Below are 16845 nucleotides of genomic sequence, written 5' to 3'. Positions count from 1 at the left end.
TTGCTTGAGCCTAGGAGTTCAAGGCTGCAGTGAGCCATAATCACGCCATTGCACTCAAGCTTGAGTGACAGACACTCTGGCTCTTAAAAAAAAAAAAGTTAAAAAACATTTTATTAAATAATAATACATACAGCAACCTTGATATTGGCTCTTTATATTTTATTCTTTTTCTTAAGAAAAAATATTGGCCACACCCTAGGAATGTGTTACAACTGCAGTTTGAAAAATGCTGACATAGAGCAGCAAAGGTACATTAGTATTAGTGCTTTGTGAACTTCCTCAAGGTCATATTTTTACTCTATATTACTTGTTAAGTTCAGAGACAATACACTTGTGAAAGTGAACTGCATCTTTCCAGCCCTCTACTTGCACATTTCCTTGGCGTTCTGAATTAGAAACAGGGCAGTCATTCTCTCTAAGGGGGCCAGTGGCAGGTGGGGGCAGCTCATATATACAAGTTCTTCCTAAGTTATACATTCATTTGTTTTGTACTTGCTTATTGGTTTTCACTGTCTTCCACCACAAGAACCTTCTTTTCTTGCATCTCAGACTAATTCTTCTTGGTTTCGGTATTTAAGGTTAGTCAACTGAAACTTGCTAATTTAGGAATACCAGGATAAGCAAGAAAAACTCTTTACCTGTGAGTAACTCATAGATTAGAAGAAACAGACGAGTATAATAGAGTGAGATGTTGACAGTGTTCCAGCAGTAGGGAAAGATGGATGTAACTGACAAGGGCTGGAGTTGCTTCCTCAGAAGAGATGTAACTGAAAAAGAAATTACCTAATTTTGCCTAGGGTGAGAGATGGTATTCCTGGAAGATGGAACAGCATGCACCAAGGCATGGAGGCAGGAGGTAGGGAGAACAGAAAATTCCATTTGTCTAGAGTTCCAGGAGAGTGATGGGAGATGAGGCTGCTGTGCATATCTGTAGGCCTGGGGAGCGCCTCCAGGTGACTCTGTGCTCTCACTCTTCTCTGGAAGGAAGTAGGAAGGGGTAGGTTCAGATTTCAGGGTCTCAGTTTTACTTCTTTCTACTAGACTATAGCTCTACCGAAAGTCTGGAATTGTCTTATTACCTGAATCCTCACTGCCTGGTACAGGGGCTGGTATGGACCCAGTGGACATTCAGAGGGATATCAGACAATTAGCTCACCCTTGTAGCCCCACACTTGGTGGATATCTGAAACTCAGGTCCAGTCTGCGCTCTCGTCTTCAAGATGAATAAAATAAAATTGCAGCTTTTTTGAAATAACTTAGGAAAATAAATATTCTCTTTTATTAAGAACTCTTTTCAAAACTACCCCTTCCTGGAAAGATGTTTCCAATGAATTAATATCTTAAAATTATTATCATTTTACCTTCCAGATTCTACAGATAAGGAAAATAGAGATGAATAAAACATAGAAGTATAAAAATGATTGACTTGTGATATCCCAGTTTTCTATTTCTTACCAGTGGCTGATGCTCAATAACAACTTTAGGTTTTTGATTATTTTTAAATAAATTTATTTTGGATAAGTGTGAATGTCATCAAAGAAATAATGCATGTTAGAGTTGGGTGATCCTTTTGAGCTTATTCTGGCTTATCCCTCTCATCTTATAGTTAAGGAAAGTGGAGCCTAAATAATTTTATGCAAGCTGCCCCAAATTTTCTTTCTTTCTTTTTTTTTTTTTTTTTTTGAGACGGAGTTTGGCTCTTGTTGCCCAGGCTGGAGTGCAATGGTGTGATCTCGGCTCACCACAACCTCTGCCTTCCCGATTCAAGCAATTCTCCTGCCTCAGCCTCCCGAGTAGCTGGGATTATAGGCATGTGCCACCACACCCGACTAATTTTGTATTTTTAGTAGAGATGGGGTTTCTCCATGTTGGTCAGGCTGGCTGGTCTCGAACTCCCAACCTCAGGTGATCTGCCCGCCTCGGCCTCCCAAAGTGCTGGGATTACAGACGTGAGCCACTGCACCCGGCCCAAATTTTCTAATGAACAATGAAAATCAACCAAACAGCCATGACTCACAGCAAGCTACCTTTTTAATTGTGTCCCTTTAGTCTCTTAAAAATGTGTATGCGTATTCTTATACTAAAATCTTATCATACTGTTTATATTTTTGGATCTTGCCTTTTTCATTCAATATATTTTGAGGATTTTCTCCAAATTTATTCACATGTTTACTACTCGCATATCCACATATTTAATGGCCCCAAAACATCTCATTTTATGGATAAACCATGATTTAAGTGATCTCTTCCCTGTTGTTAGGTATTTAGGTTGTGAGTTTTTGTTGTTGTATTGGCAATAAAACCTTCGCATCAATCATGAGGCTTCTTTCTAGTTATTTCTTAAGGGAGAAATTACTGGTTTGGCCGAAGGGGACGGACATGTTTAAGGCTTCAGATATATACTGCCAAGCTGACTAGCCCAGGAAAGTTGTACAGATTTGCCCTAATCAATACGTTTCATAACTGTTTTTGAAATCTTGCCAACTTTAAACCTAATAGGTCAGTATCAGTAATTCCCGTTAACGTAAGAGTTCAAATTTGCCCTAGTTTTAATCATTTAAACAATTTTTATAATTTTTAAATGATAAAATTTATCATGCAACAATTATGATGCAACCATGACTTTGAGAAGCCAAGAGATCTTATTCTCAAACTGTAAATGAATCCGTAAGAGCTAAGAGAGAAGAAACAGGCTATTAAATGGCCAAAGATCAAATCTGAAATGTCCAGGAGTTTTCCTGTAGGGGTCACTGTTACTGTCAATTTATGCCTGCAAGAAAACTAAAATAGTCACACATTAAAGTATGTATGCACATTTTTAATGTCTGATTCCTCTACATTTCTTAAACTGTAAAATAATAAGAACATGCAGCCAGATAGCATCGCGATACCAAATTCTTTATATAATGACACGTACCATTCCACTCAATGTGATCCTCAGTTTGAATTTATAAAATATATGCTACTCAAATGAAACGCACTTATGCCTGCTCTTAGTAGAGGAAGCACTAGCTAATTGCCTAACGCTCCATTAGCATATGGCCTATACTGACTTGAGAAGGAAAGAACGTTCATTGCTGTGGCCAATAGGATCCCCTCTCCCCACCTTCCCTTTTCTGCATCAAAATCTACACAGACAAAAGTCAGATGTTGTAATACGCATTTTATCGTGTCACTTAAGCACTAAGAGGTGCTTTTAAAGTTTTTATTAATGCTGCTCAAACTTGACCCCGACGGTCCAGGATACAGGCCAAGGTGTCAGTGCGGACACAATCGCAAGGCGGCTGTTAGGCTTCTGGGCTGGGCAGGAAACTTGCCAGGTGCTACTAGGAACGTATCAGCCCTTTCTACAAAGCAGGTGTCTTTCCCATCATAAAATGCAAAGCAATCAGCCGTTCCCTTTCTCCCCAGCCCCCTCGTCCGGAGGCCGAGAGGATATTTACCCTGGGCTCTTGCAGTTCTCTTATAACTGAACCCAGCGGCGGCTCCTTCTCCGAGCTCAGAGCCAGCAGGCTCAGGCCCAGCCACACTTCACAGGCAAATTGCCGAGCTGACCAAGGGCTTTGGCCAAGCCCGAGCTGGGCCGGGGCGTCCGGGAAGCGGAAGGAGCCAGTCTAGGAAATCCGGGTGTGCGTGGTGGTGAAGCTGGTGGGCAAGCTTCCACTTAAGGTCCGGGTAGAGGCCTCGTGGCTTTGTGTCTCGCAACAGACGCTTGGCGCCGCTCCTCTTCCAGCCTGCTGCCGCCTTCTCCGAGCGAGTGAGTTGGCGAAACTCACTCACCTGTCGGAACCCGGTGCCTGGCGGCCAGACGCGCAGGTTACAGCAAACCTTGGCCGGGACGCCCCAGCCAAGGAGGCAAGTGTGGGGGCTGCTCCTAGAGGCGCCAGCTCCCACCCCCAGCTCCGCGCCCCCTGCTCGTCCCCTTTCACTTCCAGGCGCCTTCGGCTTGGGGTGCCCAGACGGGCCAGTCCAGCAGACGCCAGGGCTGCAGGTTCAAGATGCTCCGCCTCCTCCTGCCACTTAGAGCCACAAACGCTAGCGGGAACCTTTCCACTCGGTCTTAGTCTGCGGTCACTGCTGAGGTTTTCAGAACTTTCCAGGCAAAGGCCAGCCAGGTCCTTTGCCTTCAACCCACTCCGCGCCTACCTCCCGCCTGGGGACACCCCTAGGCCCAGGAGATCCTCCCCCTAGCACCGACGTTCCAACTGTCGTCTGCGCCCCCTGACTGCTGTCCGGCTCCTGTGCCAAGGGGCGCGCGCATCTTCCCGGGGCCAGCAACGCTCCCAACTTCTCGACTCGCCCTCCTCCTCCCCAGAGCGAGAGTGGGGCGGGCTGAGCCCGGATTCGGGGTGCACTCGAGCGTTCCCAGCGCTCGGCATTCGCCCCGCCTCAGAGCCGACTTTCGAGGGGGGATTGAGCCTCGGAGGTCCAGGCGTCTTACTCCAAAGCTCAAGTCGGCCCCCGTCTTTTCTTTCCACACCCCTGTGTCCGTCGCATGCTGGCCGGGTGAGCGGCCGGGCCGAGGATTCGGGTGCCCGGGGCCGCGTCGCCCCGTCGGGTACTGAGCTGAGCGCATCATGGCCGGCTGCTGCTGCCTGTCCGCGGAGGAGAAGGAGTCGCAGCGCATCAGCGCGGAGATCGAGCGGCAGCTTCGTCGGGACAAGAAGGACGCGCGCCGTGAGCTCAAGCTGCTGCTGCTGGGTGAGTGGCTGCGTCTCCGACTCCAGTGAGCCGGGCGTTCCCCTCCCGAGCCCTCCCGGCCGCTCCACTGGCACCCGCGCGGCCCTGGAGCCCAGTGGGGTGCAGGGCGGCTTCGTCCTTCTCCCCCTCGGAGCTCACGGATGCCAGCAACTTGGGGCCTTAGGTGCCTGTTCTTTCCATCTCTGGCTGGGCGACTTGCAAAAGCACCACCTTCCCCTGCCCCAAAACAGGATAGGGACCTGTAACACTTAACTTCTTGACCGCTGTACCTTATGTGTTCCGGTGTGCCCCTCTCCTCAAAACCGCGTCCGCTCCTCCGTCCGCAGCACACCCAGCTTGGGGTCTGTGGTGACCCACATTTTGGGTTCAGCACTAGCTCTGACTCGCACGCTTTCAGTTCTAGATGAAGCATCTTGAGAATTTACCATGTGCCAGATCGTGCTAAGTTCTTAAGGGCATCACCACCTGGTGATGCGGGCAGGTGATATCGCTATTCTAGAGAATTAAAACATGGAGGCCTGGAGAACTGACCAACTTGCCCTGATTGAGAAAAGGCAAAGCCGATGCTAGGTCAGCTGTGGGGGTGAAGCCCATGCCGTTGCTGCTCCTCTGACCGTGAGCTCCTATGCCTGCCTCCCATGGGGGTCCCTCAGGCCTTTGTGTTTGCAGCAGACCCAAACCTCCCTTGCCCAGCTTGACTCAGTGTGTCCACGTCCTAGGATTCAGCTTGGCTGCCCTGGTGCCTCTGGCAGGTCTTCATCCAGCTCTTTTGGTGTCTCTGCAAAGGTCTGGGTGGGACATCCACTTTCAAACACAGAAAGAAAACAGTTTAAGGTTTGCCCAAGTTATGCCATGAGGCAAGGATCCCATCTCAGACTTTCTAGAACGCTGTCAACACATTTGCTGTCTGAAGAATATTTTACCTTTTCTACCCTTCAGACCATGATATCAGCTGTCAATTTTTTTCTAGATAGCCACAAATATTTCAACTTTTTTTCCTTCATCCCTTTTGAACAGGAATCTTCTCTTATACCGTCTATTTATTCATCTTTATTTCTTGTATAGGAATCACCCTCCCAGAAAGCTTCAAGGAAAGAAAAAGTTGATCTAGTTAGTGTAATATAGAGAAGGCTCTCAGTCAGTATGGCCTTCAGACCTGGGCGGAAGAACCCCCTTACCCTTATCCCCTGGGTTTAAAGGGCCCAGTCTGGCCTTCTGGGGGTTGGGGGGGTGTGCCTCTCCCCACAGAGCTGGAAGTCTGTAGGTCCAAAGGGGCTTGCTACCCAGAGACCATGCTGCCCCCTCCCTCCCAAGACCTGGATGGAATGAATACCCAGCCCAAAGGGACCCACACCAGCTTCTAAGGCCTGAGCCCTAGAAAGCAAGGCAGACCTGATCCCTGGAGAGCTCACAAAGGGGCAGCTGTTTGCTGGGGCGTAAAAGTGCTTGGAAATGTGGGCTGGGTAGGAGTGGAGGGAGTCCCCGTGGGTGCCCAAGAGGCCCCCCTAGGAGAGAGGGAGCTTGGGTGGAGAAGGGAAGGGGCTCTGTTCATTGGCCAGGTCTGCTATTTCTGTGTCTGACCCATAACTTTGAAAAGTCTGAAAATTCTAAATTGTCCCTGGCCTTCTAGGCTGTTAAAAAGCTACCTTTGTCAAGGGAGGAGGAATACATGACAATTTGCTAGCTTGATTAACACTAGAAAATAACTATGGGTGGGGGGCTTTGTACTTTTGCCCTGAACCCCACAAACCAGAGGGGTTTAGTTGCGTGTGTACTTTTTTCTTTATAAGGGCAGGATGAACCCTATTTCATTTTGCAATGCTTTGATTTGTGTCAATGTATGAAGTACAGTGTCCAGAATATACCAGGAGCTTGACAAATGCTGGCTCTTTGTATGAAAAATTGTGTAGTCAGCTGAGCTGTACTGTATTGGTAATAAGCCTGTTTGATGTAAAATGCTCGCATTTACCCACAAACTAGGGGAGAAATGTTTGTAGGTAAATTGTTTGCCCTGAAAGTCACATTAATCAGGGTGAACCGAGGGTCTTCTTCATCTTCCCAGGCCATTGCTCCAACCCTCCTCCTACCACCTTGAGGCACTGTCTGACCTCTGGAAACTCCCATTTTCATCTTGCGGAGTTGTGACTAGCATATCCCCTTAGTGAAAACTTTCCTGTGAAAAATACTTTCTAAACCACACAGAGCCATTCAGAACTCCAAGGATGGACTTCAAAACCTCTGATTTATTTCAATCTGTAAAGTCCTGGGGCATAGCTCCATTTCTTCTCAAGGAAAAGCCAATGACTCAGAAGTGACAGGAATTAGGGGAGGACGTGCACCATTTTGTCTGAAGTCATGCAATTCGAGTGAAAAATTCACCCATCTCTCTAGTGGGTAGATTAGAGCATCCACTGCTCAGGTGCCTCAGTTAAAAACCTCACTTTAATCCCAGCACTTTGGGAGGCCGAGGCGGGCGGATCACGAGGTCAGGAGATCGAGACCATCCTGGCTAACACGGTGAAACCCCGTCTCTACTAAAAATACAAAAAAAAAAAAATTAGCCGGGCGTGGTAGCGGGCGCCTGTAGTCCCAGCTACTCGGGAGGCTGAGGCAGGAGAATGGCGTGAACCCGGGAGGCGGAGCTTGCAGTGAGCCGAGATCGCGCCACTGCACTCCAGCCTGGGCGACAGAGCGAGACTCCGTCTCAAAAAAAAAAAAAAAAAACCTCACTTTGCAAATGGGAGTTTGGAATCCTTTTGTGGAGTATGGGATGACCCCCAAAGCCACCATCTCTTTCACAATGAAGCATGCTTTTGCAAAAAAGTGATGTGAGGATGTTTCTGAAGTGCAGTATCCTGTTTCTGCTTAATAAAAGCACAGGTCCGTGTCTACTAGGGAAAGATAAAAGCTGTTGTTTGGTTAAGGCTAATAATTGTAAGATGTTGGTGTGACGCTTTCTCATCAGAAAGAGATGGAGAAAATAAAGGAGATGGTTGAATTTAGTAGAAAGAAATTTCTTATCAGTTCCTTGCATAAAAGTAGGACAAAAAAGTTCTGATAAGAACATTGGTGAGTACTGATCAGCATAGGGAGAAAGTGTCAGGACAATAGCTATTAAATAAGGGAAAATGATCTTTTATTGATTTTCCTGTTGAATGCAGATTGGTGAAGTGTGGCTTGTTAATTGGGTTGAGTGTTTTAATTCTGGATGCAGACCTTACCTTGGAGCTCTCTGGAAGGAAGAGGAATTGGTATTTAACAGATATGGCTGAATTAGTTTGCTAGGGCAGCCATAACAAAATACCACAGACTGGGAGGCTTCAACAAAGGAAATTAATTTTCTTACAGTTATGGAGCTGGAAGTCCAAGAGCAAGGTGTTGGCTTGGCAGGTTTGGTTTTTCCGGAGGCCTCTCTCCTTGGCTTGCAGACAGCTGCCTTCTCCCTGTGGCCTCACATGGCCTTTCTTCTGGGCATGCGCATTCCTGTGTCTTTTTTTTTTTTTTTTTGACACTCTTTAGGTTGGAGTTCAGTAATACAGTCACGGCTTCCTACGGCCTTGACCTCCTGGGCTCAAGCATCCTCCCACCTCAGCCTCCCTAGTAGTTGGGACTATAGGCGTGAGCCACCATGCTGGGCTTATTTTTATTTTTCTTAGTTTTTGTTGCCTAGGCTGGTCTCAAATGATCCCTGGGCTCAAACGATCCCTCTGCCTCAACCTCCCAAAGTGTTGGGATTACAGGCATGAGCCACTGTGTCGTGCCACTTCCTCTTCTTATAAGGATACCAGTTCCTATTTTATTAGGGCCCCACTCATTTTATCTTAATCACCTCTTTAAAGACATTATCTTCAAATACAGTTACGTTCTGAGGTACTAGTGGTTGGGATTTCAACATAAAAGCTTTGGCGGGAGGACTAAATTCAGCCAGAAACACTGGTGTAGAGATGAAAAATGTAGATTCTTAGCCCAGTCTGCCTGGGTTTGAACCCTAGCCCTACAGTGTCTTAGCTGTGGACTAAATTCTCTGGGCTTTGGATGGCAGTGAGTGCTCAGTGTCAGCTATCATCACTCCGTTTTTTGAGTATTTTCAGGCCCTAGAGAGGTGTCATTTTCCGTTTTAGTTGACCAACTGTGGGTTGCATAGAAGTTTGTATAAACTGTTGTGGTAGTGCTTTAACAGAAATGTTTTACTTTGAGTTTCCCTTAGTGTTTTCTGAGCCATAAACTGATTTAAAATTCCTCTTCCTACTTACACCAAAAAGTTGAAAATCTGGTCCCAAAAAGTTTTATTGGATTGGTTATAACAAAAGCCCATTTCAGAATTAGCCATCATGTTCCTGGGCAGGAAGTCCATTCCAGAAAATGGTGCAAATAGTGTGAGTTTTAAGGTAGAAAGTGACAACACCGATTGGGTGCAGTGGCTCACCCATGTAATCGCAGCACTTTGGGAGGCTGAGGCGGGCGGATCACCTGAGGTCAGGAGTTCAAGACCAGCCTGACAAACATGGAGAAACACCGTCTCTACTAAAAATACAAAATTAGCCGGGTGTGGTGGCACATGCTTGTAATCCCAGCTTCTCAGGAGGTTGAGGCAAGATAATCGCTTGAACCTGGGAGGTGGAGGTTGCAGTGAACTGAGATAGCACCATTGCACTCCAGCCTGGGTGACAAGAGTGAAACTCTGTCTCAAAAAAAAAAAAAAAAAAAAAAAATGACAACACCTTCCCACTCTGAAGAAGAAAAGGAATGAAATGGTAAATATGCCCACGTTCCTTTATCTGAGCTTAGTTCAATGCAACAGCCTTTTCCAAGGTGCCAGCCACAGTGCAGGGATTCCTTCCCAAGGGCTGAGTTGGAGAAGGACAGTTCACAAATAGCTGTTATGAGGAAGATGGTCATAAAAGCTTAACAGAGATTAAGAGGTAGAACAGGCAGAGCGTAAAGGGGGAGCCTCTGGAGGAGGCATCATCTGAGTGGGCCTTGAACTATGGTGAGGGTAAGATGCAAACAATTGTCTGCGCATGGGGGCTTGGGTGAGACATGCACAAACTCTCCTCACCATCTAGGGAAATTTCTGAGGACAGTAAATGGTGTTCTTAGGATCTGGGATCATATGAAGGATCCCTTGGGGACCAGATTTCATTGAGTTTTGTGTTTGATTTTATTTTTGTTTGTTTGTTTTTTGAGACAGAGTCATGCTCTGTTGCCCAGGCTGGAGTGTAATGGCACGATCATGGCTCACTGGAACCTCTGCCTCCCAGGTTCAAGTGATTCTCCTGCCTCAACCTCACAAGTAGCTGGAATTACAGGCATCCACTACCACGCCCAGCTAATTTTTATATATTTTTTAGTAGAGACAGGGTTTCACCATGTTGGCCAGGCTGGTCTCAAACTCCTGACCTCAAGTGATCTGCCTGCCTCAGCCTCCCAAAGTGCTGGGATTACAGGCATGAGCCACCGTACCTGGCCTGTGTTTTATTTTAACCAGTTATGTGAGTATTGTGTTCACTCTAAAATAGACATTAAAATAAAAATGCTTGCTTTTTTGCCATAATATGCTCAGAAAGGAGGATTGTGTGGTTTTGTCTGTGGCTTCTGTTCATCCTGGCTGGAGCAAACCAATCTCACCAGATAGTTTGCTTCCATCTATAACACAGCAGTTCCTGAGGCCTTTCAAGAGGCAAATGCACGTACCTCTTCTTCTGTCTACCCTTAAATGAATACAGAACCTTTTGAAATACTGGACTTTTACCCTCTGTACCTTTTGCAAATCATCTTTATTGAATACAGTAAGTCACCAGTCTTAAGTGTACACTTTGAGTTTTGACAAATGTATGATCACAATCTATAAACACTTCCATCATCCTAGAAAGTTCCCTGTGCCTTTGCAGTCAATCTCCTGCTCCAAATCTTTTTTTTTTGTTTGTTTACTTTTTATTTGGAACCAATTTAAAATTTATAAAGAATTTGCAACAATAAGAATAGCACAAACAACATAGGTATGCCCTTTTCCCTTGGCAATGTTTGAGGGTAAGTTATATGTATTGCGGCCTTTTTTTCCCTAAACACTTAAGCGTGTTTTTCTAAAAATAGGGATAATCTCTTACATAAGCGCAGTACACTTATGAAATGTCTGTACATTTCACTTTGATGCAATATTTGTGTCCAATCTATTATCCATATCCCAGTTTTGTTGGTTCACCCAATAATGTCCTTAGTGGTGTTCCCCCACCTCCAGTACAGGGTCCAGAGGAGGCTCAGGGATTGCATTTGGTTCTCATATCCTTTTAGTTTCTTTAATCTGGAACTTTTCCACAAAGTCATTGCTTCTACGACACTGAAGTTTTGAAAAATACAGTCCCCTCTCCCTTTTTTTTAACAGACGATTTCTCATTTGGGATTTAACTGGTGACTTTCTTACGATTAGCGATTCCCACTGTGCTTTTCTGGCTGGAACACTGGATACGTGCTGTTGTGTCCTTCTCGGGGGTGGCATCTGGAGGCACACCATGTCCATCTGCTCCTCTGTGGTGGTGATAACTCTGATGGCCTGGTTAAGATATTGTCTGTTTTATCCACTGTATCATAATTTTGTGGAGAGACACTTTATAAGGCTAGTAAATACCCTGCTTCTTATCAAGATTTAGGAGTCATTGATGGTTTCCATTTGATCCAATCTATAACATGGTATCTGCAGAATGATTTTCCAACTCCAGCACTCTCCACATTTACCAGTTGGCACTTGACATTCTACTGCAACAGCCTTACCTTTGCCCTTCCTTCCTTCCTTCCTTCCTTCCTTCCTTCCTTCCTTCCTTCCTTCCTTCCTTCCCCTCCCCTCCTTCCTTCCTTCCTTCCCATGCAAATTCATGAATACCTAGGTTTTTTTCCCTCAATGATTTTTTACTTCATTTCTGTTCTTAATCATTTTGGTGCTCAAATCATACCCGACTTGTGCAATGAGATCCCCTTCAAGCTGGCTCCTGTGTCACTGTGACATGCCTCTGTCTGTTGTTTTTTTTTTTTTTTTTTGAGCATTTCATTGTTTTCTGGCATAACATGCCCCAGGCTCGTCTTCTACCAATTCTTCCCCAGCTGGGGAAGAAATCAGCCGTTTCTCAGAGGGGCTCTGGTTCCTTTTATTGGAGAACTGGATCTTTTAAAAAAAATCTTTAAGCCACTTGAAACAAAGATATCAAGTCCCTAATTCAGATCAATTACTAGTACAGTATCCAAGTACCTAAAGAATCAAGGTGCTAAATCATGTCATTAGAGGATGAAATTTTTGAGGCTTTAATAAGTCTTAAGCTGTGGGCAGATATAAAGTGGAAAAATCTGACAGTGGAGTTTGGCAAAAAGCAATGTAAATAAAGTCTTAATCTTCAAACGGTCTTTTTTTTTTTCTTTTTAAAAGATGCCTTCTAGTCTATGTCATCTTTTGCTTTCTCATTTCCCATGATACTTAAACCACAAGGAGAAAATACCACTGTAACAACTCCCATCTGTAGGGCTATATGAAGGGAGTTCATGATATTGGGAAGTCAGAGAGGGATTTTCAGTGAATTATTGGAGCAAAGCTACGATGATACTAAAGATGGTTGAAATTCAAAGAGGAGACAATAATTTATCGGAAGGACTGTCACCAGGGCATCTCATGGAATTCAAAGAGGATTTGAATAATAAATGAGAAAGAGCAAGTGCCAGGGCAGTTGGGTTAGGGGACTCAAGGCACAGCCGTCAACAGGACTTGACCCCATCCCCTTCCAAGCTTGAGAGCCCTCTCTGCAGACCTTTATAGCCAGGTTGTGGCATCAGGGTGCACTCCTGGATCAATCATTTCTGGCCAGGGGACATGTATCACGGACATGACTGTCACCTGAGTGCAGATGGCCGGGGACTGGGATCCCTGTGAGCCAGGTAGCCACAGCTACAAATACTGTTAGAGGAAGAAAATATACTAGCGGAAATCCAAGGGTTCTAAAGTTGGAAGGGACCACAAAAGCCTCTGCAAGAGCCCTCACATTCATTATGGAGATTGGCTCTCTGCTGATGGGTAAATTAGCCATGCTGGCCAAGATTCTTGATTGTTGACCATGTAAGCAGAGTAATAATTTATTAGAGTGGAAGCAGGAAATAGAATTAATGGAAATTGGAGAGGAGGCGCCGCAAAAGGGCAGGATTTAAGGGACTCTGGACATAGCAAATGCTAGTACCAGACAAGACTGTCAAGGACACAGTCAGTGGACTCCACCACCCTGCCAGTCGCAGCTGCTGCTGCTGCTGCTAGACACTTATATTCACAGCAGAGCTGCAAATCACCTGTGACCATCTTCTGCACCCTGGTGTCACTTTTCAAAACCTCCATCTGTCTGATTGTGCTCATCTACCAGGTTGTTGGGGGGAGGCAGTGTGACATAGCGGTTAGCATGTTCTTTGGAGCCAGCCTTGCTGGGTTTAAAATATAGGCTTTTCCACTGATAAGCTGTGTGCATCCAGGAATGTACATTAGTTTCTTCATCTGTTAAAGGGGAATAACAACCCAATGAGGCAGATACTATTATGAGGATTAAATGAGTTGTCATTTTTAGAGCGTTTACAATAGTGCCTGGCACATAGTCAGTGCTATTTATTTTAGGTGCTTGTTAAATAAAATTCTGCCAGCCTTAGCTTTCTACCATAGGGAAAGGGGGTGGGCTGCTGCCTCCTACCTTTCTTGAAACTCTTCCCCCAGAAGATAAGTGCTCAGATGCTGGGCAGCGCCAAATTACAAAGATCTACAACAAAAATGTGATATTTTCCATAAAATAACTTTTCCTAAATGGATTGGTAAAGGCAAACTCAAAAACTAAAATGTAAGCTTTCAGACAGTGGAATCATGAAAAGAAAAGGAGGCAGATGTCTTTAAATATTAAGGTGTATTTAATATTGCTCTAGTTAATTTCTTGAATTTGTTTTTTAAAATCATGCCTTTATTCTACAGGGCTATGAAAATTTCACACATGTATCCTATTATCCCAGGAAACTCCCACAGCCCATCTGCCAGCATTGTCTCTGGTGTTAAACATTTGCCAAATCTCACCACTTCTTCCCCTATCCAAAGCTGCAATTCACCTGCGTTATTGCAGTGTCCTCTTGATTTCCCACCGCCCACATTTGCCCTTCTTTGGTCCATTTAAAAACTTAGATTATATTATTACCTTACTTAAATTCAGTGTCTTTTACTTACACTTGGAATAAATGCCAAATGCTTTCCTACCTCTCAGAATGTACACAGGGTCATTCTCCCACTGGTTTGCTGGGCTGAAGCCAAACTCACCTTCTTTGTGTTTTTCAAACACAACATTTGTTTCCTCTGGGTCTTTAAGCTTGCTCTTTTTTCTGCCTGGAACATTCTTTTCTGTTCCCCGCTCTTGTTCCACATACATGGCTGTTTCTTCCTTATCTTCACGTCTCAGCTCAAAAGTTCATCTCTTGACAAGGCCTTTCCAGATCACACTACCTGAAATTATCCTTGCACCATTTACTGTTAGTTGCCTGGTTCTATAACTTTGCTTTATTTCTTCATAGCTGTTATCTTGGAATTGACCTGATATTCTTATTTACTTACTTGTTGACTCGTCTGCCCCCAAATAGATTGCAAGCTCTGTGGGACTGGGGCTGTGCTGTCTTGTTCCTGTATCCTGGCACCTGAACCAGTTTTGTGCCTGGTGCAATGTTTTAATAATGACTGGATGGTACAGTGTGAGCTTTGAAAGCCAGAATGATACTTGACCAATCTGAAATGAGATAGGCTAGTTGACTATCAAATATGAAATATTCTTCCATGAATACATGTTGATATACCCATGTTACAGATAGAATAAGCAAGTGCTCATGATTATTCAGAGAGAGAGAGAGAGTCGTTAATTACTTCACTATAAGACTACATTTGATATTTAATATATTGATCTTCCAGTATTTTTTCAGAATAAACTTTTGCATATAAAACCAGAGAGTAGCAATAAAAGCTAAAGTTTTCTAGAATATGAACACAAAAGAAAAGTATTACCTATGTGATATGCCTGCTCCTGGTACTCTCTGTATTAACAACAAAAACAATTTTTCTTTTCATGGTTTACTAAAGCCTTGGCCTCCTGGGCTCAAGCAATCCTCCCACCTCAGCCTGCCGAGTAGCTGGGACTACAGGCATGCTACCACACCCGGCTAGGTTTTAAATATTTCTTTGGAGATGGGGTCTTGCTATTGCCCAGGCTGCTTTTGAACTCCTGGCCTCAAGCGATCCTCCTACCTCAGCCTCCAGAGTCATTGGAATCACAGGCATGAGCCACTGCACCCAGCTCAACAACTTTAACAATAGAATAGATAACAAGTTAAAATATACTTTTTAATTTAAGAAAATTATGGGGTTGCTGATAGGATATAGAAATTCATTCCATATGTGGTTTGAATTGTGCCAAATTTAAATTTTCTCTGAAGTTGATGGGTGAGGTGAGGTCAACATCTACTCAATTAATGGCCACTGCAGGTTTTAGGGCCAGATGTCTGTTTTTTTCCCTTTTCAGTGTGTGCTTCTTAGGTTTAAAGAGTCCATTATAACGAGAGTCAAGGTAAAGGAGACAGTGATATTCTTGGAATTGTGGAACAAAAAAGGAAATTAATAGCAAAGAACAGTGAAAAGTGGTAAGACTTCGGAAGCTGAAAGTTCAAGCCAGCAGAAATCTGATTAGTTCATGACCCAGTACCTCTTAATGGAAACTATTTTTTTCTTCAAGAAGTTAGTACTCCAGGAGCTGTAAACATCACCAGTAAATGTGTTTTGAGTCCGCAGCTCTTCTCCTACCACCCCTTTCCCCAGATTCAAGAAGTAGTTCCCATTGCGCTGCCAATCTGCTATCTGGGCTCAGGCCATTCACCTACCATTGTGAGGTCCTGATAGAGCTACCATGTACGTCCCAGAAGGGCATGTGCAGAGGACAGTCAGCAGCATGAAGTCCCTGTTGGTGCTCCTTCTCAGAGTGGCGACCTGATGTGTGGCCAGAACTTGGCATCATGAGATGAGCAGTATGTTTAGGCTCTGGGAACCGAGTTTCTTTTTTTGGTGAGGGGAGGCTCTGAGTTATTGGGTATATGACCAGGAGCAAGACATTTCCTCTGAACCCCAGGGTCCTTACCTGTAAAATGAAAAGCTTGGACCAGATGACCTCTGAGGTCTTTCAAATTCTGTCATCAGATGTTTTCTGCAGGTGGTTCTTAAAGTGTGTTCCCAGGATCTGCAGCATTGGCATCAGTACCTCCTGGGACCTTGTTAGAAATGCAAACTCTTAAGTCCCCATCTTAGCTCTCTGAAGCAGAACTTCTGGAGTGGAGCCAGCAATCTGCATTTTAATAAGCTCTCCAGGTGATCCTAATACACACTCAAGTTTGAGAACCTCTGTTTTATGGCATTGGCCTGGAGCTCAGGAGCTGCTCAGCCTCTGATTGTCACACTGGGCTTTCGGCAGACTTCCAGGATGCACCTGAGACTAATCTGTCTAGGGAATACTTTGTTGCTGGCAGGTGAAGAAATCTCTCCCTCATCAATTTGATGAAGGGACTTTAAGGGCTGAGCTGGGTAATTTGTAGGAGTCTTTTTGCATTTGTCCTAGGGTGCCAGGCTGGTGGACAAAGAGGAAGAGCAAGCACATATGTATGTTTTACCTTGGCAAGAATCGTTTCAAAAAGTAGCAAATGTTCATGTTTGCATAGATCCTTGTACTTGCATGTACTCTTCAAAAAGCTGTGCTCCTAAAAACTGCAATGATCTTATGGCTAATAACCATTAGGTAGTTATGCTTCTATTAATGGACTTAGGAGTGCTGAGGAACCATATTCTAGTAAGAGCCATCATATATCAATCTTCTCATTGAAAATTCACTCTCCATGGAACATTGGCTTGTGCTGTGGTTTGAATGTCTCTTTCAAATCTCATGTTGAAAATTTGATCCCCAGTGTTGGAGGTGGGACCTGCTGCGAGGTGTTTAGGTCGTTGGGTCAGACCCCTCAAGAATAGATTAGTGCCCTCCCTTGGGAGTGAGTTCTCACTGTATTCTTGAGAGAGCTGGTTGTTCAAAAGAGCCTGGCACTTCCCCACCTCTCTCTTGCTTC

The 16845-nt window shown here is 44.7% G+C and overlaps 1 protein-coding gene across 1 annotated transcript in view; it reads left to right on the top strand.

Annotated features, from left to right (window-relative positions):
* Positions 1 to 1074: 1074 nt before the first annotated feature.
* Positions 1075 to 16845, top strand: part of GNA14 (G protein subunit alpha 14) — a 229366-nt gene continuing 213595 nt past the window's right edge. The window contains exon 1 of the mRNA XM_003811455.6: positions 1075 to 4701. Coding sequence (XP_003811503.3) covers positions 4578 to 4701 — 124 coding nt within the window. The 5' untranslated portion in view covers positions 1075 to 4577. The remainder of the gene's footprint in view (positions 4702 to 16845) is intronic.

The sequence above is a fragment of the Pan paniscus genome, chromosome 11, assembly GCF_029289425.2.
Source record: "Pan paniscus chromosome 11, NHGRI_mPanPan1-v2.0_pri, whole genome shotgun sequence".
In the NCBI taxonomy this organism is placed as follows: Eukaryota; Metazoa; Chordata; class Mammalia; order Primates; family Hominidae; genus Pan; species Pan paniscus.
This window is presented reverse-complemented; position numbering and strand designations above follow the sequence as displayed.